At 32.6% G+C, this 26,203-nt stretch overlaps 2 protein-coding genes across 6 annotated transcripts; both read left to right on the forward strand.

Annotated features, from left to right (window-relative positions):
* Positions 1–784: 784 nt before the first annotated feature.
* Positions 785–8,569, forward strand: LOC100805201 (serine/threonine-protein kinase Nek4). Of its 5 annotated transcripts, none has more exons than XM_003521211.5 (15): positions 785–940; positions 2,180–2,288; positions 2,465–2,531; positions 2,937–3,002; positions 3,272–3,318; positions 3,437–3,482; positions 3,599–3,679; positions 3,778–3,820; positions 3,934–3,983; positions 4,073–4,154; positions 4,275–4,324; positions 4,632–4,705; positions 5,577–5,628; positions 6,882–7,349; positions 7,872–8,569. In XM_003521211.5, the coding sequence occupies exons 2-15, from the start codon at positions 2,203–2,205 to the stop codon at positions 8,469–8,471; spliced, it is 1,812 nt and encodes a 603-aa protein (XP_003521259.1). In that variant the 5' UTR covers positions 785–940; positions 2,180–2,202; the 3' UTR covers positions 8,472–8,569. The 5 variants fall into 5 exon arrangements, with proteins under 5 accessions (XP_003521259.1, XP_006576912.1, XP_040870019.1 ...); XM_006576849.4 differs by having other exon boundaries at positions 802–926; XM_041014085.1 differs by having other exon boundaries at positions 874–1,005.
* A 9,206-nt stretch (positions 8,570–17,775) lies between these two features.
* On the forward strand, positions 17,776–22,026 carry LOC100805743 (VAN3-binding protein). The gene is made up of 7 exons (XM_003521212.5): positions 17,776–18,223; positions 18,586–18,711; positions 20,193–20,628; positions 21,092–21,334; positions 21,427–21,476; positions 21,562–21,619; positions 21,709–22,026. Exons 1-7 carry the CDS (start codon positions 17,882–17,884, stop codon positions 21,921–21,923), a joined length of 1,470 nt encoding a protein of 489 aa, XP_003521260.3. The 5' UTR covers positions 17,776–17,881; the 3' UTR covers positions 21,924–22,026.
* The last annotated feature ends 4,177 nt before the right edge of the window (positions 22,027–26,203 follow it).

Genomic DNA, 26,203 nt, shown 5'->3' on the forward strand with positions numbered 1-26,203 from the left:
CCGAACCAAACTAAATCACACATATTTTTTAAGTTTGATTCGAATAACTTTTTGATGAAAAATAAAACCAAACCAAGTGATAAACATTCCTATTAAGTCCCCATTAAGTGGTATGAATAATATTTCTTTGCCTTTCAAAGAATGAAATCGATAAAAATAGAACAATTTTTTTGTTGAGAGACAAGAAAAACTAAAAGAGAAATCAAAATTTGAAATAAATACAGGAGAAGAAATATAATTTAATATGAAAAGATTCATAACAGTGACACATTTCACATTGGCACATATTTTGAACGAGAAAAAAGAGAAAAATATATGATGCGTATCTGGTGGTGGGGTGGGGTGCCGCTCTGAATAATGTACGTTTATGCCACACCACCCCACCCGTCCACCTCTTTTGTCGTTACGTGCTCTCTCTTTCCACGAAAAAGCTTTTACACTTTGGAGTCTTTGTCACCCTCTTATTGTTTAAGAGTTATACTACTATTATTTATTAAATATTTTTTATAATATTATTTTTTCATTTTTTATCATATATATTTTTCTTTTTCTTTTTTGTTTACATATTGTTTTTCTTTTTTTATCCTACAAATTTTTGCATGAAAAAATTATGTAAACATAATTTCACAGTTTGGAATCACACGTCGCTTTTGCGTGCACTTTCGTTCTTCTTTGGTTTTGGCGCTCTCTCTCTTTCTAATATTGATTGCTCGATTTCAAAATAAAATAAAAGCAACTCATAAAAATAAAATAAAATAAAAAGCAACAACATTATAAAATCATACATTATTAATATTATTATATGATGATATGGTTATGCTAACTTAAAATATTAACAGGGGCTGCTCAGTGCTCACTTCTAAAAACTGCAACTGCAAAATTCTCTGTAACTAAGCCAAATTGTGTTTTCAATTTCGTGAATTCAGGTTCTTTTCTCTAAGTAAGAGTTCATTGCAAATCCTGCTCTTGTTGTACTATCTGAATATATAGCCTTTGCCTTGAAAGGTTGTTTGCTTGTTGTCTTTTTGTTCTGCTATGCCTGTCTATGAGAATTCCATGTTTTTCACCTCTTCTTTGTTTTCCGTTTCAATGTTCATTGGTTGTATTTTTTTTCTTTCCATTTTTGGTTATTAATTAATTGTCAAATTTCACAGCTTGTCAAAATATGAGAGGTATGATTAACTGCCAACTTGAAATTCTGAATTATGCAAGTATTATTAGTAATTACAATCATATTTAATATAACTGGGTTTATCATGAAGTTGATTTTCTGCATTTTGTTCCACTTTTTTTTAGTTAGCAAGGTTGGATTTAACTTTCTAAAAAAAGTCCAATTTTTGGGGGATGGGGTGGTCTTGTAAACAACATGTTTTTATTTCGTCCTGGATAAGATTAATGAGTAGATGGACGCAAGAATGATCAATCCTTGGAACTGAAGATACTATGGACAGCCTATTCGGCAGTTTTGAGTGATTGCCCTTAAAGCCTAACCTCGTAGTTGCTGGTTATGGCCTTTGAACAATTAAAGGAAGTTAAAGAACCAAACCAGAACTGGTTGGTCACATTTGGTGCTCTTTATTGTGCATCTCTTGTATATGGCAGCCTTTTTATGTTTCTTATATAACTAGGAGGGTAGTGTGATAAAAAATTTAGAAACTTTGGGCTTTACCATTTATTTTTTTGGAAATGATGAGTCCCTTAACGAAAGAGGAACATGTCTGTCCGAAAGTGTTGAATGCTTACCTGGTTTTAGCAGTGTTCTATTTCTATTTCCAGACTCCTGATCTTGTTCTGCAAGAATCAATTAGAGCTATCAGTTGTCACCACAGAATTTTGTCTTGTGGTTGTACTAGTGGCCTAGCATATCAAATTGAAATACATTCTAGAGCTGAAAATTGGTTTTTCAATTCTCCTGTGGTAGACAGACTTTGTCAGGTAACATTGTTATATGAAGTTTGATTTGTGTTGTAAAGCATGTTGCCACGAAATATGTGGCTAGGGTTAGCGAGTAAATTTGTGCATCATATTATTTTGAATCTGACTATCAGCTGTTGTTATTGGAAATAACTCAACATATTTGTAGCGGCAAGAATTATGTTACATTATGGGTGTGTTTGTTGATATTTATTTATGACTAGGCATGAGCTTAATGTTGCTAACATTACTCAATCATTGATAGAGGCTAAAGTGATTTAAGTTCAAATGGAGCAGTATGAAATTCTAGAACAGATCGGCAAAGGTGCATTTGGTTCTGCCCTTCTTGTGAGGCACAAGCACGAAAAGAAAAAGTGAGGATCGTTCAATCTCTCAATGAAATGTGTTATAAGATATAATGTATCTCTTTGAAGGTTAAGGTTAATTTGTTAATTATTTATTTGTGAACTTAAGAGTGTTGCTACTTTTGATTACTTTTTATATCATATGGTGTATTTTTTTCCCTTAGTTTGTGTCATTTACGTTTTAGGTATGTTCTTAAAAAGATCCGCCTTGCTCGTCAAACTGACAGAACCCGTAGATCTGCCCACCAGGAGGTAATTCACTCTCCTTTTTATTTCCCACTCTCCAGTTGTTATAGGAAAACTGAATCAAGTACTTAAGGGGCTTACCTCTTTCTTTGGATTTCAATTAATGATTCTTCTTTCTCTAGAAGAGATTAACATCAGCAGCATGTTTTGATGTTGAAAATGGCAAATTCATTCTTGTACATTTTCTATTATGTTGTGCTAGTTTTTGCAGCTTGAAATTTTGAAGTTGATCTTTAAGCAATTGAGCCTAAGTTTTATTCATTCTAGTCATTTTTACATTTGAATTTTATTGTAATATTTATTGTTAATTTCTTTCTTGTTATTTTATATCCTTAAATGTGAAAATGATATTTATGTCGTCTTTCTCATTTATTAGATTGTAAGATGTTTTGTGGGTTCCTTGTCTTGTAGATGGAGCTTATATCTAAAGTTCGAAATCCATTTATTGTGGAGTATAAAGATTCCTGGGTAGAAAAGGTCAGCCTTGTTTCCAATTAGAACTTCCTAATTCAGTTGTTTTTCATGTTTGTGTGTATGTGTATTTTTGCTCAACTTACTAAGATTGTCAGGGGGTCGTTTCAAATTTGATGTTTTGTTCTTTACTTATCTGTTTCCAGATGCTTTTATTTTTTTCATACTAATGGAAATGTTGATAGCAGAACCTCTTTTGTAACCCATCATATTGATCTATAAACTTGATTGATTTATCATACTGAAATTGGCAAAGCCGGTATCTTTATTTCCAGGGTTGTTTTGTATGTATCATCATTGGCTATTGTGAAGGAGGGGATATGTAAGTGTCATAATTTGCATTTAATTCAAATATTTCAAGAAGTTATAGCATTTATTAACGCATAATGTCTTTTACTTGCCATTATGTAGTCATTTGAGAGTTTGTTTCTGTTGTACAGGGCCGAAGCTATAAAAAAGGCTAATGGTATTAACTTTCCTGAAGAGGTTGATTACTCTTGCAGCAACTCCTTTCACATAATGAGCCTGATAGTTTTCATTCCTATTCCCAAGCTCTTTGGAACTATATGAAATAATTGATATTCGTTAACTTTTGTATACAGAAACTTTGTAAGTGGCTTGTTCAATTGCTGATGGCACTTGATTATTTGCATGGAAATCATATTCTTCATCGTGATGTCAAGGTAAAGGACAAGACTTAAGTTAAATACTAGTTGATTTTATATCTCAGAGAGCTTTGAGGACCAGCTTTATGTTGATGTTAGTTTTTCATCTGTGCCAGTGCTCAAATATATTCTTGACAAAAGATCAAGATATACGTCTAGGTAAATGGTCTTACTCATTTTATCTTCACACTGCACTATACACTTGATCTCTAAATTGGGATTTGGTGTGTTGTATTTGTATACTATCCTTATGTTATGCAAGCTGGGTGCAGGTGACTTTGGTCTTGCTAAAATGTTGTCATCTGATGATCTTGCTTCCTCGGTGAGTGATATTACCAAAATTCTGTTATGTACACTGTTTCAACATTTTTTGGGGGAATTAATGGCTATTTGTTCTTGCTCTAAACTTAGGTTGTTGGCACTCCAAGTTATATGTGCCCAGAGCTTCTTGCTGATATACCCTATGGCTCTAAGTCAGATATCTGGTCTTTGGGTAGGATAGATTGCTTTTGTATTCTAGAGATTGCCGAAACTTAATTACTCTTTTTGTTTCCTTCTATTACAATATCTTTTTAACTGTATTTGTCATTTGGTTTGACATAACATTTGACAGGATGTTGTATCTATGAAATGGCTGCTTACAAGCCAGCTTTTAAAGCTTTTGTAAGTTATGATTTGAAGATTTTGTATTTATTTTTTTAAGTGAAATGTTATTCAGAACTTTCTAATCCTAAGTAGTAGGATTTACTAGGGAATGCAATAATTCGTTTAAAACTCTTAAAATCATTTTGTTGGATTATAAGCATTTATGTTCATGTTTGAGACTTTGAATTATATTGTTTTGGAAAACATTTGCTTCTCATTCATTTATGATGGCTTACTGACTTTCAGTATTTCACATTTCTGAAGTTTGGTGCTCAACATTAAATCATTGACTCATTTTATTTTTGTTATGCCTTCATTGGAGCAGGACATACAATCATTGCTTATAAAAATAAACAAGTGTATAGTATCTCCCATGCCAACTATGTATTCTGCTGCTTTGTGAGTCCTCTGTTTCTCCAGAATCTTTAGTTATTTTAGAATTATATGTATTTAACAGCTTTATCTAAATGATATGTAAGTGTCTATGGTTACTGAATTTGAAAAACGTCAATGGTGGTTTGTGTTTATACATGCAGATATTGATCAAAATCGTAATTGGTAAGAGTGTAAGACCTACCATTAGATTTTATGGTCTCACTTATAGGCTTCCAAAATTATTGGGGAATTGGAAATTTAAGTGCTCTTTGATCATAGAATGATCCATGTTAATTGTTATGTTTCACATCATTTAAGACTTGACCGCATCTTTTAATATACTCGATTTACATAATAAATCATTATGATAGAACTAGAAGGATGCCATGTAATTCAGTCAAGGGTTTGGTTTATGATAGCATCAGCAGCAGGAAGAAGGAGGAAGACTCTTTGGATGCATGCATGGCTATTAGTTAGTTGCCGAGACCGTTAGTTAGTTACAAGCTGTTAGTTAGTTGCAACGGCATTTGAACTACTGCAACAAGTTAGTTACGGGTTGTAGCAGCTTGAACCCAATTGTAAATAAAGATACCCCAGCAGGAATAAAATGCAGAGAAGAATTATGAAATACTTGTTTAGTGTAGTTAGCATAGCATAAGAGTAGTTTCGGTGCATAACAGTTTACCATTATACATTTTGCAATGGTAACTCTATTAACAGTGAACAATCCTATATTGTTTAACTCCTGATATATGCCCTTGCTTGTATATATTACATCTCATTTATTCTCCTTATTATTTGATCTTTGCAGTTATATTTGTTCCCACTTTAAGTTATGAACCTCATTCAGTGACATGATTTGTGTAACTTGAGACATACATTTTTCTTCTTTCAGTCGAGGGCTTGTCAAAAGTATGTTGCGGAAAAATCCTGAGTTGAGGCCAACTGTAAGTTTTATTTGTTTGTGTATTTCTTTGCATTTATCAAGGCACTGCTGATTTATTTATAGATTAAAACTAGTCTCTAATAGAAAATGATATACATATGCCATTGTCTATGTGGCTTACATGATTAGACCTAATTGTCTTAAAGTGATAAATATAACCTAGATGTTATCAGTCTGACAAATTTAAATGCAAATTTATATTAGTGCTCTCATATTTTTCCCTTTCATTTAAAAAATAATAATTTTAACTTTTAAGGGAGAGCAATTCTTCTACATTATTTCCTCAATTTTCCTGTCTCCTCTCGGGTTCTATTCTTTCTATTCTCAAGGCATATTGCTTTTCAAGCTTCTCATGTGCTGCTATGAGCATAAACTAGTTTCACACTTCTACTTAACAATACTTATTTGATTAGTCAAGAAAATCCAATGTCAAGTACAACTAAAAGCTTATTGATTGAGGTTGGCAATGTATAGAGACCTAGAGCATTAATATTTGTAGGGGCAAACAAAGAGGTTGAGGGATTTAAATTTTAAAATAATACATGGTCTTTACTTGATAGGACTAGAAAAATTGGGAAACTTAGATAATATGGTAACTTTTACATTTTTTTTTTGTTTAAAAATGTCAACTTAAATTGTGAGGCTAGTAACCTTCATAACTTTTTAGGAGATATGTCTGCAATTAGAAAAGAGGAAAAAGCATCTGAGCATGCACATTAGTGTGGATAAACTACATAAACAAATAGCTAAATAAAATCCAGAAGGCTAGTTAGAGGACCATTTGTTTAGACCTTTAGTTCTTTGCTTTTGATTTCCATTTTCACCATACATACTTTTGGGTACAGTAAATGTGTTAAGCATATAAAATGTTAATAAGGTCGTGCCTGCTTTTCCTTTTTGTTCTCTACATCTATTTTTTCGTTGACCAAATGTAAATGTAATATAGTTTTAATTTGATATGATCTCTATAGTCATTGTTGTCATTAGTTTAAGTTTCACTCCCATTTTATGAAGCAAACCTTGAAAGTTGAAACTCTACAAATGTAAAGGTTTTAAGCATAGGGCGGTGGCCACAATACATTTCATGTGAGACGTTACTATGTTTCCAAATTCAATTGTTTGCTACTAAGTTTCTGTGTTCTTTTTCAATGCTTATATAACTAGTTTATGCAAAATTTGCTTGACATTCGCCATTGGCTAGCTTCATTTTGGTGGACTTTTTCAAAACAAATTAACCACGGATTGTTTTGGCAGGCTGCAGAATTACTTAATCATCCACATCTTCAGCCTTACATTCATAAAATTCAACTAAAATTAAATAGCCCCAGAAGAAGTACTTTTCCATTCCAATGGCCCGAGTCAAATTACGTAAGGAGAACTCGGTTCGTAGATCCAGAGTCTGTTTACACTCTTTCTGACCTAGATAAATGTTTGTCATTTAGCAATGACATGGCCTTGAATCCTAGTGTTTCTGGAACTGAACAAGTTTCTCAGTGTTCTACTCAAAGAGCACATGGATTATCCACTTGTTCAAAAGAGAAGATCTATGAACTATCTGTAGGTTGTGTCCGTGAAAAATACAAAACTGACAAATCAAAAGCCAGTAAGTTCTCAACTGTTGAGAGAACACCAAGATCAAGAGCAGTTACGGTTTCTGCCACTACCAAAAGGCATACAATAGCAACATCAAAGACAACCCATTCTGGTCCAAAACGTGATTCAGTAAGTTTATCCTTTGCATGACTCTATTTTCATTTCTCTTGATGGCCAAAGAAAAAGAAATGAACTCCTGCTGAACTGATTGAATTAATTTCTCATCTATTCCCAAGCGAGTAGAGAGTTAGGCCGTGTGTACATGATGCATGCAAGGGTGAACATGTCTACTTCCTGTATTAGCAAAAGATCATGTTGATAACATTACTTTTATTTAATCACAAATCACCGTATATGTTAAATTTGTTGATTTTTACAGTTCTACCTTAAAATTTATATCAATAATGATTTCAAATTGATCGGGTGTATAAAAAAGATTAGTAACAATGTAGAAGTTGACCTCAAGAAATATTCCCTTATTTTATAAAAGTTTTTTAGAAAACTGATAAAACAAACAATTGTTTCTTGAAAATAAGCCAAGCCAAGTGTGCACAAGAGATTAATTGGTGATGTGGTTTGCAATGTTTGACTTGAAGAAGATACTTCACATGTTACCAAGCTATATACTTATATTTCTGCTTTTCATTTCAGCTTCCAGCATCTCATGCACCATCTAGAAAATTTTCCACACCACCAAGAACCAGGGCAAGGGCAACACCAAACTTGTACACTAATGTTCTTGGAAGTCTAGACTCTCTTGATGTTTCCATTAATGCACCGCGAATTGACAAGATAGTTGAATTCCCAATGGCTTTCTGCGAGGATCCTTTTTCACCTATCCGTGGACCATCATCAACATCAGCGCGCTGCTCTTCTAGTTCAGCAGGGAGTACTGCTGATTGCTCCATCACAAAGGACAAGTGTACAATCCAAGAGGACAAAGTTACTCTCCCCACAAGTATCACTGATGCTTGCCCTGCTCCAAAGGAAACTAAATGCTCTTATGAGCATGTCAAAGATTGTGTTTCAAGTCATTCCTCTACTGACTTGGATCAACGCCGGTTTGACACATCATCGTACCAGCAACGTGCGGAGGCATTGGAGGGGTTGCTGGAGTTCAGTGCTAGGCTCCTACAACAACAGAGGTTTGATGAGCTTGGGGTGTTGCTAAAGCCATTCGGGCTTGAGAAGGTTTCTCCAAGAGAAACAGCTATTTGGTTGACCAAGAGCTTTAAACAAACTGCAGTCTAAGGTTTTCTTTTTCATGCATGCATATGATTATTTGCTAACTGATAGTGTACATAACGTTGTACATTTGACGATAAAATAGTGAATAATGACTTTTATTATTGGTGTTAGCATTTTCCTTGAGATGCACAGTGTACTGCACAACGGGCATGCATCATATAGAATAATACTACACATATCTCTTACGTATCAACTATCATCTATAAGGTTTTCACACTATTATAACCGGCCTACCTTAGGCTTTGTTATCATTGAAGCAGGTGATGTACACCAAGGTGTTATGCTCCAAGCATTGTTCCTTCAGGTTTTGTCCTTAGCTTCGTTATGGGCCGATTTCGGACTCATCATATTCGGGAAAAGATTATTTTCCAAGATTTCAATTGCTTTTGTTGTAAAAAAGTTGTTTGCAAAATAACCAAAATGTAACTCATGAATCGTCCTTAGGTCTGGGAAAGAACTTCATTCAGGAATGAGTTTTCTATAATACAATGGAAAATACAGTTGCATAGGTTGATGACAATTGCTTTGCGCACCCAGCAAATTGGCTATGCACCTAACACTTTTTTCATTTTTCCAAAATTACTCTTGGTAAATTTTTTACAATTAATGGTCTATGTAGGATTCAAACATGTGACTTTCAATTATTAACACGACACTCTAACTAACTAAAATAATTAACGTCGCTATATATAATATTAAAATTTCTAAAGTATATTTAATGTACATGCAAATTTACATAATAAATTTTGTGATAATTAATTTTGGTACATTAATTTTTAATGTATATTTAATGCACATGTAAATTTACATAATAAATTTTGTGACAATTAATTTTAATACATTAAATATATTAGAACAAAATTAATTCCCTAGACTGACCACTTAGGTCGACTTCAGGTCAATCATGGGCTGAGTGTGAATCTTAGGTCAGAAACTTAATTCTTGGGCCAATTCTTAGGTTCATCTAATGGGCTAACCTTGTACCCTCAGGTGGAACATTATTTTTTTGAAGGCACTTGCTATTTACAACATCCATTTCTGCTAAGTACTCCCATCCCCTTTTTGTATTTTAATCACCCATTATACTCTTTGTCCAGAGAGACTTGATTTATCCAAATACCAAAAGCATCAAGCTCTGGAATAAATTGGTCACGGGTAAGTGTACCAAAACCATGAAGCTCCAGGATTGATCACTTTCTGAAAAGAAAACAGTTACTAATACTATGGAATTAAAAAATATTGAAAATGAAAGCTATATATATTCAGAGTTGTAAAAGGAATAAAGTTGGGTTGATTCTTTTGACATTTTTTTCAGTGACAATGAAAAAAGAAAAAGGATGCATTGGGTGCATAATGTTATGTTATGGGATGGGAGTGACGAAAGTCCATCCGTATGAATGACTAAACTGGAACTGGGCCTTCATGTTTATAGAAATTGTATGATCCCAAGGAGAGAATTGTCCTTTCGTAAAGTCACTCCTCACAGTTATTGGAGAATCTGCTGACGTAATCTCAAAAGGAAACCTTCTCTCAACCCTAGATAATAATAGACTCACTCACCTGCTTGCTTTGCAGCTAATTTTAGAGCTTCTTATAACTGTTTCCAGTCACCGGAGAACTTTTGTAATCTCCTTTTTCTTTTTGGTTTATAAAAAAATAAAAGAAAAGAATGTGGTAGAAAATATAATAATTATTTGATTATTAGACGTGAGAGAAAAAGGAAGGAAAGAATGAAAAAAAATCTAGTTTTAAAAAGACAAATAAAAATGAGATATAATAATTTTATTTGTATATGTTGTGATTATAAAATGCATAATAACAACTTTAGCCTTTTACTGTCATTTAATGGTAGCTTTCTTATCAAATTGGAGAGCATTAATTTTAATGTATGACCTACAAGTTTTTTTTTTCTCTTTCCTCTTATTTCTATGGGTACCAAAGAGAGAAATTTTTTTTTGAAAAAAAAAATCTGTATTCTTTCGTTTCCATGACTTTTCTTCTCTATGAAATAAAGTGTTAATGTTTGATTTAAAATGTTTAACTATTATTATTATTAGTTTAAAATCTATTTAGTGATAATATTAAATAATTTTACACTAATTAATCACAAATGATGTTAGAAATGAATTTTAAATTAATTATTGTAAAAATAAGAAATTTCAAAATAACTTATATGTTGTCAAATAATTAACTCTTTAAATTTAACTATTTAATAGTATTTTATCTTTAGAAACATATCAATATTATCATTTCAAAAAAAAATATTATTGTTTAAGTTACACAACTTTTTCGATTTTAGACTAAAGTGGGTAATGAAGTGCGTATTTAGATGAAAATTGATAAAATTAATTATGAATGAAAATTGATTTTGGTGAAATTTAATTTTAAAGTAATGTAATTCATGCTTGTATTTTTTTTTATAAAAATAAGTTAAAAATAAAATTTAATATAATTTTTTTATCCAATATAAAAGTTATCGAAAATTATTTCAACTTAATTAATTCTAAATTATAATCAATTCTAAAATAACGTAAAATCAAACACTTAAAAAATTATATAAAATCAATTTTAAACTTAAAATAAATTATTCAACCTGTGAATCTAAACACACATAAATTATATTTTTAGTTTTAGGAACTTTATGTTTAACTACTAGAGGGACAATGTCTCCTACTTTTCAAAAATCAAATTGACTATTTACTTATTTTTACCATCTCACACAGTCAGACCCTTTCCACTATAAGCAACCTACAGCTACACCATCCAAGCAACCTAATCTAGACTTAACACCTGGCAACCCTATAGCAGCTCAAATTGTTGTCCACTACTCTCTACAGAAACTTATCTCTTTCCACACGCATTCATCTTTTTCTTCATGCCTCCAACCCAAACTACAATTACAATTTTCTATGAACTCACTCCTTCTCGTACAACCATCCTTTATTTCATACATGAAATGGAATGAAGACGATTGAATCTCCTTAGTGATGAAAAGTTAAATGGGAATAATGAGGCAATCGAGGGAGGAAGATTTTAGTTTAAAAAGCTTAAATTGAAATAAAACTTTTTCAAATGTCACGGAGCAAGTCATTGGCATTTGTAGAACAAAATAATTGCTCTAGTAGAATGTGAACTACTATTATGTACAGGGTGTTAAGTCATGCAGAATGGATTAGTGTCCCCATTGGCGAATAAGATTACAAGGAGATAAAAAAAAAATAGTTGTGAAATTGATACAAATTATCAAATCATGTAAACCTGATAATATATCTTATAAGTCTTCTCATCTGATACTTATTTTTTTTTTATTTTTAGTCAATGTTATTTTACCTTACATTATATTTCATCGGAAATTAGACAAGTTTTACCATACTCAAATGATCCTTTTTTCCTTTATTTTTATTAAGCTTAATTATATGATCTTCAATTCATTCATGAAGTCCTTTTCATATATAAATAGAATAGAAAACATTATCTCACCATATCTCATATATCAATATTAATACAAATATACAAGTATCAATGTTTTTCCCTGCAGTGGCTGGCCAATAAAGAATGGGCATACACTTGATTCCTTCTCTCTCTTTGGCTTCTCTGTGCTGTGGTTTTCGGTCAACATTCCCTACTGCTACATATTTGGTTGTCAGGAGATATATGTCGGGCAAGGTAAGGTTTGTGCCTCCTGTGTTTTGTCGTCATTCACCCAACCTTTGGCTTAAACCTGAAACGCATAAATTAAGAGGAAGAACATTAATTAGTCACAATTATTTTAGCTACTTGACCCATATTACCACATTTAAATGTCATCATTTTCCTCGTTGATGATGTTTCTTTTGACGCTTTAAATAGTCTGGCCAAAAATAGCACACCTGCTAAGTGGTGTGGGGGTTTGTAATTTTGCATGGAGAAGTCTTCTTTCTGAAGTAAATAAAGTTAAAAAGAAAAATAAAAAATGGGGTTGTGATAGAAGAAACAAAAAATGTTCATATACCACCTTTTTGTTCATTGAAGTAGCCATTAGGTTGTAATAGGTCGCGCTTTGTCATTCCTTGGTGGTCCAAAAGGGTAGCCAAAATTGACTTGTAATTTGTAAAGTATACTCATTAGATGGAAAAAAAATTTAAAAAAAGGGTCCTTCACTTCTTTGATCTCGAAAACACCAACAAAGCACATTTGAATAGCAATTGAGATCGAAAGGGAGCAATTATTAGTGAGAAAATGAGGCAAAAGGAATAAAGGTTGTGTCTTTTGTCAGAAATTATTATGAAGGACAGAATAAAATACAACCACCAAAAGCAAAGGCTGTTGTGGTTTGTCATAGCCTTTCAGAAAATGATGAAATTATGTTCATACTCCTCATGGGCTGAAAAATTTTGAAGAAAAAAAAAAGTAGAAGGAGTTGATGACGTCTATATATAAGCACGCGCATTTTAGCTTAGGTCCCCTTCTGGAACTCAGCTTTTGTGTTGTGTGTGTGCTGCAATAGCATTTGTTTGCACTTCCTATCATGTCGGCCTTGGACGTAGCCAACACCTATAACAAGAAAGAAGGAACACCATCACTACTCACCTCATTCCACAAAGCCTATACACTCTGACATTTTTCCAGTTGTGTAATGTCAGAGCCACAGCAGCATCTACATTCTACACCAATGCTCCAAAATAGGAGATTATTATATGGGGGAACATTAACTTAATTAATTAACATTGTTTTTTTTTATCAAGGACTGAACTACTATTTAGTACTATGCTTTTCACCAAAATAAATTAAATGTATAGTAATATGCTGATTGCTGCAAGACTAATAATTAAGATCAAACCAAGCTAAACATGTGTTTGCATAGGCATTCGTTCAATAGAAAAATTATGCATTCCATTGCATAAACAGAATAGTCACGTGAGTGGTGCATCAAGTTTAACGTGGGTTCGGTTGAATGTATTAACTATAATCAAAACACACTAAATATTCTTTTACTTGGTTACTCTTGCATCCAAAAATTGGCATTTAAGCTTACTTTTCTAATAATTAATATCTAATGAACTTTACTTGAACACACATAGTTCTACTTAGCACTCACTGCTGTTGCTGCAAATTTTTGTTCCTAAAATAATAAAATTTATTTAAGGAGTTAATTTCTTTTAATAATTTTTTTTATATACATCAGTTATAAATTAAATTTATAATCCATAAGAAATAAAATTATTTATCAATCATATATATTATTATTATGTCACACTGATAGATACTCTTGCAGGAAATGGACATCCACATTTGAAACTAAATTAATTTTGAAGACTTCAATTCGTAGCTATCTGCTTCTTTTGGATTTGAACTAATAATTAGATCCTTCGGAAGTTTCAAAGTGTTGTCAATGAGTTGATTTGTTACATAACGGCCTCGGTCTGTCGAACATTCTCCAAGGAAACATCATCTTACGTCCTTGTAAATTCTTTCAAGTGTCCTATCATTTCTAGCTATTAAACTTTAAAGGAAAATCAGTAACATCCGTGCCATTTTGGATGGATAAGGTGGATGACAGATATAAAGAAAGAGAACTAGTTAAAAACAACATAATGCTACAAAGTGTGATTTATGTTTTGTTCTTTCAAGCTTTTGAACATTTTTTTTACTCTTGTTATTTTCTATTTATCTAATAAAACTTTTTGAGAGTGTTTTTTTTTTTAAAAAAAAAAGTCTATTGTTCATTCATTGTACGTACGAGTGGTTTATGCAATTGTTTATCCTATCCCCCTTATATTTCCTTGATTTTTGGTTTCTTTAAAGCTATCTATATATTAAGAGTTAGTTTCGGTGCAGAGCTATTTAAAATTCTATAGGTCAAGGTAAAAGAATACTAGTTGTTCAGTAGCCTAAAGAGGTTGTATTAGTGATTATACTGAGGGTCTGTTTGGGTAATTTTAAAAAAAAAACACTCTTAAGAGAAGAAAAATTTGAATCTTATTTGAATGAATACGTTAAATATATTTAAATAGTTAAAGAATTATTTTATATTCATTTTAAAAGTTAAAGGATTAATCTAAATTTAATTAACATCGTTTTGTCCATGTCACTCAATTTTGTTTTCTAGGTTAATGAATATCACACTTACCTGATGGTAAATGTTATTTTAAACCTTATAAATAAGATAAATAATCACATTCTTTTTAAAAGATAAGATACCATTTTAAAAAAAATAAAATAAGATCAAGGATCAAAAGTAATATTTAATCTTATTAAAAGTAGAAGGAACAAAGATGTTTAAGCTCAGGATTGGAGTGATTTTTAGTTTTGAAATTTTTTAAAAACAACAATCAATTTTTAGTTTTAGTTTTAAAAAAATCATCAGGTTTTAAAATATAGTTAGTTTCAGTTTTTTTTTTTTCAATTTTAACCTAATTTACAATCTTGCTTTTTTTTTTGGCAGCCTAATCTTCTTGCTATTAGGTTGTGTTCGTTTCATAGCAAAGTAAATGAAACTAAGTAACTCCAGCGAGAAAAAGGGACGAAAATACAGAGGTAAAATTGGAGTTGTAGATTTGGTTAATTTTTATATCATTTTAATTCAAATCTTTCATTTTATTTTGTCTTAACCAAACGACTTCATTTTTCACTTTTTTTCTATCTCTTTTTCATTCCTTTTTATTTCTCACACTTTCATTTTTTTTTCTACCAACCAAACACTACCTTAAAGATAAAACTTTCTTCTATATTTGTTCTAGTTTAGGGTGACAAAATAAGTTAGTTTGTCCTGCCTCGTGGTCAGGCCACCCAAAACGGGCTGATGAGACCTTGTTTTAGATATGCGAGTTGGAAATTTTGGCTTGTTCCATTATAGGTGGGGTTAACCTACCAAAATTTAATTTAAAAGGAATGATATAAATATATAAATATAAATAAAACGTCAATGAGAAAAGTTTTGGCTTCTATTAATCACTACTCCTTTCATTTGTCCGCCTTATAATTTTTAATTGTATCATCTAACAAATCTGATCACTCTAATTGTTTTCTCGCCAATACGAACAGAAAAATTATTAAAAAAAAATGCATCTATGTTCATCTCCTAATCTGAAATTTTGAGCATTAAAACAACACAACTTTAAGAGTAATGAAAATGAAACAAACCTAATATATTACACTTTTTTAATTCTCTTTTACCTAATTGAAAAAAGTTCAACGAATTTACCACATGTCGTTTTAGGTTTCTTTTTTGATAGGCCGAAGCATGGATAGCCGAATGAACTAATGAGTTGAATACCCTAGTCCGAAAAGGTGGATAAAAAATTTAGCCCAATGGCCCAAACATGTTTTATAACCTGTTAATTCTAGTAGTTTTTTTATATATAAAAAAAAATAGGTGAAACTTTCTACTCTAAATTTGATACGGTGACACTTGTGCTAAAAAGTTTTACTTGTCACATTTCTTTTTAATAATAGACATGTATGAAATATAAACGAAATCTATATAACAATGGATATAATTTAATTGTCTGAATTTGTGAAAAAAAGATTTAGGTTTGATTCCTTGAAAGGAATAATAAATCTTAAATGTAATTAAATTTTGAACCAAATGATTACCTGTTAATAAAAAAATTGACATGTACATAACCAAGTAATCAATCTCTAGGATACTTGAAATACTTAGATTGTTCAACTTTGTAAAATTCTTGGATTCAATGTTCAAATGCTTCAATCTCATTCTGAGACACTATTTTATAAAACTATTTGAGGGTTCTATACACGTTATAAATGTACCAGTTTTATCATCTATAAAAAAAAATTGTAGTATGAAGAAGTATCTTAACATTAATACCAAATACTAATAAACCTTTAAGCATTCTCGTGACGGTTTGAACGATGTTAAAAAGTTAAAAGCATTAGATTTAACTCAATTGCTTTGCTTAAGGTTACATGTTGTAGAGAAAGTAGTACAATCATGGCACCCTCCAAACGTGGCCCAAGTCATTAGGCTGTCTCGCATTATCTTTTTGTCTCATGCTTATAATTATGTCCGCTCTCATCTTAGATTTCTTCATGCAACCTTTGGGATGCGAGTAAATAGTAAATACACAAACCATTCCGCTAGATTCCTTTCTCCTCAATATCTATGACATCATACTGTCAAATATTATTGTCACGTGAATCAATCACTAATAGCTCGTTGATACCGTTTTTTTTTAATACAAGAAACATATGAAGTATGAACAATGCTCTTGTTATACGAAGGGGTCATATTTTAATTAAATAAATACTAACACGATGTGTGAGAGGAGAATCCCATGTCTGTTTCTATATACTAACACTAATTTTGTAGATATATTATATCTATATGTGGTTAAGAGACAAATCGAAGTGGCGCCAGTAAAGTATATATCAATGTGTGTGAAAATATTGTGGAAATCCCGCACATGTATGTATGAATAAGATTGGTTTTCTGTTTGGGTGTTTTATTTAACTTCGAGAATAAATTCAGTTTAAAAGTATGTTTGAATATTAAAACTTTATTGGACAATTCGGTTTTATAGAAATAAGAAACTTAAGTTCAACAAAAAAATAATTATAAATTTTAACAAAAACATGCATATTGTATATGTACAGTTCATAATTGTCCATTTTTTTTTACTTTACTAATCAATTTCAACATATTAAAATTAGTTTGGGTAGAATAAACTGCGTTTGCGAATTGCGACATCGAAAATTAATTTTGTGAAAGATAAAATTGATTTTCAGAAATGTGAACATTTTGAACTTTCTTATTAGGAAGAATTAATTTTGAGCGCGATCAGCTATAGTTTATTTGTGCTATTAAAGTAATTATATTTTCCCAATAAATAAAGTCATTTTTTTCCAATTCACTTTTAAAATATAATTAATATCCAAATATAAATTAATGAGAGGGATTGGTTTAGTACAAAAATAGAGGTTACTTGTTTGAATCCCGTGAAGAGATAGTTTTTGTAGAGTTTAGTAAAAACAATTAAGCAATCCAATTATAATTATACAATAAGAAAAAGGGTTATACATATTTGTTATATTGTATGATAATTGAAGGTGATCTGTGATCAAACTCTTAAAAGGTCAATTATACTCTGAGCAAAGGAAGAGAGAAATAGCGAGATTTGGATAATTGGATTGGCCGTGGTCAGTAAAGTAAAGTAAATCGATAAATATAATTAAGCATTAATAATGCTTGACGACAAAAAGTACTTGACACTTTAACGTTTGCTGACACGTGATTCAGTGATTGCCAACTTCATTAGCATTTTAAACATTCTCAATTCCCACCTCACCCAAAAACCAAAGTATGTTACTATATATTCATGTTGCCACAACTTGTTCAAATCAAAAAACACAATAATAATAATAATAATAATAATAGTAGTAGTAGTAGAAATAGTTCCCACCTCACCTGACACATGATGGAACCAAAGTGCACCTTAATAAACTGTCGCCGGCCGGAGTTCGTTCCGACCCCTCTGCCGGAGAGTCCTCGAGTGCCAATGGAGTTTCTGTCACGCTCATGGAGTGCCTCTGCCCTTGAGGTCTCCAAAGCTCTTGCACCTCATCACTCTAATTCCAACAACAACACTTCTTCCATTCCAGAAGAAACTTCTGTTTCTGCTCCCAACCACAACAGCAACAACTCTTTTTCTGAGGACTTCTCCACAACCATTTCTTCTAAGAATCAGTTCTCTTTTGCTTCCTCTGCCACCTCCCAGCTCGTCCTTGAACGCATTATGTCACAGTCCGCAAGAGAGGTGCTTTTAAATGTTACTCTCTCCGATTCTCTTTTAAATTTTTTCTTTCTATTTATCTGTGTTATTTACAAACTTCAAAATTACATTAATTATTCTTTTATCTTTTTTACTTGTTTTCTAACATTTAATCATTTTACACGTGCATTTACTCTTGAATGAGAAAAAAAAAAACCCTGACAAATTTAGAATCATGAAAATTTATTATATTTCTTGGTTTCTAGTTTCTATATAACAACCTTAAACAACGAGTAAAAAAAATTGGAGAGAATATATGAAACTCGCTACGTTCTTACGTATATATATACATTGTTTTTAATCTTGGTGTCTACTTTGAAGTTGTTTTATTATTGACTATGTGACAGGAAGTGTCTCCATTAACTTCTGGAAGATTATCTCACAGCAGCGAGCCTTTGAATGGTGGTGGTTCCTTAACCGGAACAGATAGCCCTCCGATTTCACCTTCAGATGAATTCGACGATGTTGTTAAGGTATCATCATCTCACTCACTCTCTTACTCTTTTCTTTTTTTTCTTTACAACAAGTGGGGTGGGGCCCAATGGAGCGAGTTGCTTCCACTCTCACATGTGCAATAGTTTTTGTTTGAGAAAGAAAAGAGAAACGAGAAGCATTAGTAGGGTGTTTAAAAATGAGTGAATGTTTATTTATCTTTGAGGAAACTCTCACTTTGGTTAATCTATTCTTTTAAAGAAAATCAATTTAGTAAATTATATAATTTTTTTAATGTGGAGAATACTGCATTTGTTTTGTCTTCTCTGATTAGTCTTACAATCTTACAATACAAGACATGCAAGAAGATTCTCTTCTTAAAAGACACAGAAAGGAAATAATAAAAAATGTAAAAGTTTTGCAAAGAAAAAATTGAGGGACCCATCTGTGTTCCTATAGGGTGGGGATTCAGTGCTGTTTATAGCTTATGTAGCTCCTATGGTGTGTGTGTGAATGCGTAGAAGAAAGGTTTCTTCTGTTCATAAAAATACTAGTAACTCGTTGGGACTTGGTGCTTTCTGCTTTGAGGGGAGAGTTTAATCACTTAGGATCAACTTTATCTTCCCCCACTCTGCTTGGAAAATGGACTGTGAAAAGAAAGGGGAAAAAGTGGGAACTAGAGCTGTGAAGATGAATTAATGAGGGTCATGAATGAAATTTTACATTTTGATACCGGCAAAGTTCTGAATGCTGAAGTATGTAGTGTTGTGTGTGATGGTGTTAAATGTTAGTGATGTTATGTGTTCAAGTCAACTTGCCGGATTTGTTGATTCTCTGTTTGCTTCAGAACAGGACAATGATGTTGCCTGCACAGTGCTCTTATCTCTACATTCACGCAATCAATTTCACCTTTTAGTCTTAGTAGGCACTAGGCAAAGTGTTGTTGAATTGGCCTTAGAAAGAACAAGAAAGGAAAAATATCTTGGTTTTGTTAATTTATGTTGGAGATACTATATAGGATGTATTGTCGTACCTTCGGTTTTGTTTGTTTTTCTTCACTGCTGAAACTAATCAATGAAAACTAACATAATGTGACGAGGAAAAGGCACGTGCCAGTGATTCGAGGGACAAGCCTTGAATGTTGTCAGCAGTCCTATGACAGTGTTTTCTTGAAATGAAAGAGGAAACAGCTCTACAATGTTAAACCAACACAAGTACACAACATGCCAGACTTACATTTTTTTTCTTTCTAAAAAAGGAAAATCAAAAGAAGTTAAACTTGAAATTACTCAAGGGTTAGGGTGTGGTTGGCTTAACCTTAGGTTGTTAGGTTGAAGGGACACACATTTTAATTCACTGTTTTGTGAGAAGTAGGAATTCAAAGCCTTCGATTCAAAGGTCCTTTGGGGACATCCCAACGGTAAACCAGACACGCACTTAGTATGTTGAACTTTTCACCTAGTAAAACTCATAGTAATGCTTATGGTTTAACCAACCTTAATCCTTATTAATGTGATTGCAGTTTTTTCGGGCAAACAATTCCATTCACCCTTTATTCAATGGTGGAAGAACCAGTGCAACCATTGGCAATGGCACGGCTTGCTCAGGACCTAAAACTGTTGGAAGATGGTTGAAGGAGCGAAGAGAAAAGAAGAAAGAAGAAAACAGAACCCACAATGCTCAGCTGCATGCCACTATTTCAGTGGCAGCAGTGGCTGCTGCTGTAGCAGCCATTGCGGCCGCAACAGCAGCTGGCTCATCTGCACCAAGCAAGGATGAGAAGATGGCAAAGACTGACATGGCTGTTGCTTCTGCAGCAACATTGGTTGCTGCACAGTGTGTAGAGGCTGCTGAAGCAATGGGGGCTGAGCGTGACCACCTTGCTTCAGTGGTTAGCTCTGCTGTGAATGTTCGTTCTCCTGATGATATCACTACTCTTACTGCTGCAGCTGCCACAGGTAGAGTTTTTGCACTCATTAGGAATCCATTTCTTATAATATTGGATACTTTTTAAGAACAAGAAATCATTATGGCCATTAGGTTAATAGGTTCTACTTTTCCTACAGTTGATACACCAAAATACATATGGAAGATCTTTGCAAAATGTTGGGACTTCTTTTTTATCTGCAAATATTAGTTTTGTTATAATGTTAATTTTTGTTGGCAAAGGAGATCAAACTCATAACCTTTCTCCTTTTCCCTTTTCCCTTAACCATTCAACCCATCTTATATCTCCAAAATGTTGAGACTTAACCATACAAAACGACTAATTAAGCTGTTTCAACTATAAAGAATCAACCAGAGTCTAATGTCTCATAGTTAATTAGTCCCTTGGGATCATAAGAATAAAATTGGCTAGTGTTCATGTTTTGGTCTCCTTATATTGACACAGCTTATGTACTTTTTGTCTTTCATATGCAGCTCTAAGAGGGGCAGCAACCTTGAAAGCAAGAGCTTTGAAGGAGGTATGGAATATTGCTACAGTGACACCACTAGAGAGAGGCATAGGGGGGATTGGACTATGTGGTAAAAGTATTAACAGCAATACCAGCAATACCAGCACTAGTGACAGTGGGGAAATTTTCAATGGAGAAAATTTTCTAGGGTCCTGCAGCCAAGAGCTACTTGCTAAGGGCAGTGAATTACTCAAGCGCACCCGTAAAGGTAGTATCAATCACAAATGCTGCTATTAGCACTGACTCGATCTTTTTCTTATTTTCAAAAATGATTAAACTCCATTTTGGTGGTAAATGCAGGTGATCTTCACTGGAAAATAGTGTCTGTTTATATACATAGAACTGGCCAGGTAAATTTTTCTTTTAAGAATTCGCAGCAGATGGAGTTGCCTTAATGTTCATTCAATTCAATCCCAAGGCTTGCAAACATTTCAGGTAATGCTGAAAATGAAGAGCAGACATGTTGCAGGAACCATTACCAAAAAGAAAAAGAGTAAGCAGCCATTAGATCACAATTTTGTTTTGCTAGCACTGAACCAGCCATAAACAATTATAAATAACTTGTGCTCTAAAATTCTGCAGATGTTGTGCTAGATATATGCACGGATTTACCAGCATGGCCAGGAAGACATCTTCTTGGCGATGGTGAGAAGCGACGGTACTTTGGATTGAAGACAGACGCAAGGGGGATTGTGGAGTTTGAGTGTCGAAATCAAAGAGAATATGACCTCTGGACACAAGGGGTTTCAAGGCTTCTTTCCGTTGTTGCACAAAGACAAAACAGATATGGAAATTGAACTTAATTCATCTTATTAATACCAACAGAGTCTAGCTAGCTATTGCTGAGTAATGAACTCAATTCAAACTATAATGTATTGAGATGTAATTTGCATGTGTTCACTGTTCAGCCTCAAACAATCATCATTAGCAAAGAGGACTCAAATGGACTTGATGAGTTACCCAAGAAAATACCATTTGCTATCTAAATTTGTATAATCGTAGGAGTATTTTTTTTCACCTCATAGACAATGCGTGTCAAGTCACCTAGAGCGAAGAATCGTGGCAATGTTGTCATACATTGTCATGGATAGCTTATAAATATAAAACGATTCATGAGTTTTATTCAACAACTTTAGCTTTTGAGAATTGTTTCTTGACTTGGCATTTAAGGTTTTATTGTCAAGAGTTTGATTTGATCTGCTGCTCCCCTTATTAATCTAAATATAAGATAAGCAACGTAGGAGAACTTCAGATTTTGGATAACTAGTTCACAACAATAATGAGATGTATGTGAACATGGGGAGGACTATTGAAAGTTGCAGTACAATTGAGAGCAGACAACCAACAGAGAAGAAATGGCTAGGATTTTCCACGCTATCACTGTAACTTGATTGCCTCTGAAATAGTGTTCGTTTGGACTTTTAAATAGTGTCAAAATCAAATACAGTTTCAAACTATATGGTACATCAAATATGTTAGTTATCACCTAGGCACAATAAAGCGAAGATAAATCGTTAAAGAATATACTATAACAGTTAAGTGAGAGCCAAAAAGAAGAAATGTATCAAGATGGTAAATGTATATTTACAATTCAGTGCAAAACACCAGCTTTTAGTCAACAAATTACCAACAGCGTGACAATTACAAGAAATTTACTAAAGAGACAACTTGATAAGTATTTTTTAACATAGCATTCTAGTTTCTTAAAGCAAACACAAAATGTACCAAGGCGAGGAATATATGCTACTAGAATTATGTCCTTAGTTAACAGCTCTAAAAATAGTAAGCAGAGAAAGGAAGAGATTGACGACATCTAAATACAAGGCGACCGAAGCCCATATGTACTGATCGTAGGTGTATCTCTCTTGATGAGGTTGTCTGTGTCATATAAGATGTAGCCACAAAATATAATTGATGCCAGGACCCCATAGATCATCGTAGAAATCCTACCCAGTGGAAGCAGAAGCTGCAAGGAAAGGAACAACACACTATAACATAATTACATAAGAGGGGCTAATAGCCCAATAGTATTATGCATAGGCTGTTGGCCTGTTGCTTCCTGTACTCTTTCAAAAATGTTTTTTTGACCTTCCGGATTCCGGCAGGCCGAAAGCAAGTGCATTTCAAAATGTAATTTTACATTTCGAATTGACTATTCCAAAAGGTAAACTGAGAAGTGCAACAAGCACAAAGGTTTCAGGACCCAAATACCTGTATAAAGGCAAAGAGCATAAGAACTAGCAAAGCTCCTAACAAGAAAGGCCCCAAAAAGTTGAAATCATGGCCTCTCTTTGCGGCCCAAAAGGTGTACAGAGTCAAGCTGACCACCACTATTGTAGTCAATATCACAGATTCCAGAATAATTCCCCCTGTATCCAGTTTCCAGCTTCATTTGAAATAAAATGGCAATTCTCACTCAAAAATGAAACTATTGATCACAAGCCACCATAAGAGACAGAAACAAGAATGCTAGGCTTCCAAATGTTCACTTTGCTGCATGCTTAGGGAGGCTAATAGACCTGCACAGTACCTAATGAGGTGCTTATGGCCTAAACTCTTGATGTTCTTGCTATTTTATCTTAATAAAGTTTCCACCTTAAAAAAATAATAAAAAGCAGTGTCATTGATGGTATTAAATTCCAGACCCTAAGCTAAAGTAACCCAAATGAAATTATAACAAGTTAGCAACAAACAGCCTTCCTGACATCCTCCTCTTCGTACGCCTAAAACATTAAATGCTATTAGATCGAATCACACACATACCAAGTAACCAACATGTAACCAAAGCAGACCACAAACAGTTTGCACGGTTCAAATCAATATGAACTTTTAATTATTATTTAAAAACAGGCTCATAATTATTGGTAAACGTACAAATGAAGCCTTTGTTTGTTTGTTTGTTTTAAAATTACAAAACCAATTCTTACACTTTCCCATGAAAAACACACATTCCACTATTAGTATAACTATGTGATTCAGATTAGTCTAAACACAAATTTTGGGCACTTTCATTGATTCAAAATCAATTCTACTAAACTTTAAACCAAAGGTCACGCAATGTATACAAACAGTCCTACTATCCGAATATATATAAAAAAATAACATTGTAGGTAACACACCGTACAATTACTTTTGTCTCTTTCTCACTTTTCATCTTTTTCGTATACAAACATCTCAAAAATACACCCCATAATCAAAGAAACAACTTTTTGTCATCCCATTTTAACGTTCACAAAAAACATTTTCCGCATACATTTGTCAACGAATTCTCACCCAATAATAAAGTACAAATCACAAATGATATAATTAACAAAAGAATATAATTCAAAAGAAGAGATCGAGAATGTTGATGAGATGCTACCGCTAGTAAAGGTGCAAGTCAATCCAACGGCAAAGGCTAACGTAACGGTGAAGATGAATAGAAGGATGTAATTGAGAGGGTGTTTCTGGTGGTAATACTGCAAAATTAAAAAAAAAAAAACAAAAAAAGTGAATTATAGTATTATAACATAAAACATTTGTTAAGAATAATATTACTTCTGGTAATCATATTTATAAGAAATAGTAGTATAAGAAATAAGTTATAATATAATATTTATTTCTTATAAATAGGAGTAAAGAGAGGTAGGTACTCATAAATGGAGCTAATGATGGTGAGAATCATCCCCACCTGTCAACCGTATGAGAATTCTTTACCAAAACACTAAATTCAAAGAAAGCACAAGATTTAATTTAGACAAAGAATTAAACAGATAAACAGATAACACAGAGAATACAAGACTCGTACGTAGGTAGCCTAAGCACTTTTTATTTCTCGTACTCGATCTACTTCGAATTCTTCCCACTCTACCACTTCTTACGTTACTTCCTGCCAGACTTTTTTATTATCATCACGTTATTATTATGAGTCTAATTGCCGCGCATGCCTATATCGTGAATTCGATTTTTATTTTATCACTATGCATTTTATTTTGAGTTTAATACTTGTATACAAATAAATTTTTACTTTTGGTTATCAAAATACATTTTCTAGCGGTTTATAACGGTTACAAAATATTAATTATAACTATTTTATAAAGGTTAATTACAATTATATTGAGATCCAAAAATAAAATATTTCTAAATTAGAGAGACGAAAACAAAATAGTGTTTCTTTTCTTCTTCTTTTTTTTACATTTTCATTTGATAACAAATTATAGTGTGTGATAAGTTTGTATTTTTACTATTAATTTTTAAAAAGATTTCTAATTTTAAAGGGATTTCTAATTGATTACTATTCTAAAAATTACAAAATATTAAAAGAAAATTAAAACTCATAATAAATAGTATTAATTTGAATAACATTTAACTTTTATAAACTCAATTGGTTAAATACTTTAAAATTTTTGCTTAATTACATTTTTGGTAACATTTCTATTACAATTTGACAAATTTTGTCTCTAAACTATTTTTTGTGCATTGAATTTGATCCAAATACGTCTTTGTTAAATCATAAATGATGTGATGACAGGGCTTGCTTACATGACTTTTTTTTACCAAAAAAAACATATAAAGGTACAAAGTGTCCCTGTTTTCTCTAGAGTAGTATAAGTCTAACAACTTTATTTTTAAAGAAAAGGTCAAAATAGCTATATTTTTTCAATTCCAACTTGATTTTCCTCAATTAAAAATGATCGATCTTCACTGGAAAATAGTGTCTGTTTATATACATTTAACAGGCCAGGTAATTTTTCTTTTAAGAATTTGCAGCAGATGGAGCTGCCTTAATGTTCATTCAATTCAATAACAAGGCTTGCAAACATTTCATGGTAATGCTGAAAATGGAGAGCAGACATGTTGCAGGAACCATTACCAAAAAGAAAAGAGTAAGCAGCCATTAGATCACAACTATGTTTTGTTAAGCATTGAACCAGCCATAAACAGTTAATAGCTCATAACTTGTGCTCTAAATTCTGCATATGCTGTGATAGATATATGTATGTAAGGATTTATCAGCATGACCAGGAGAATATATGGTGATGATGGTGAAAAGCGACGATTGAAGACATACTCAAGAGGGATTGTGGAGTTTGACTGT

Source organism: Glycine max, chromosome 3, assembly GCF_000004515.6.
Source record: "Glycine max cultivar Williams 82 chromosome 3, Glycine_max_v4.0, whole genome shotgun sequence".
Lineage (NCBI taxonomy): Eukaryota > Viridiplantae > Streptophyta > Magnoliopsida > Fabales > Fabaceae > Glycine > Glycine max.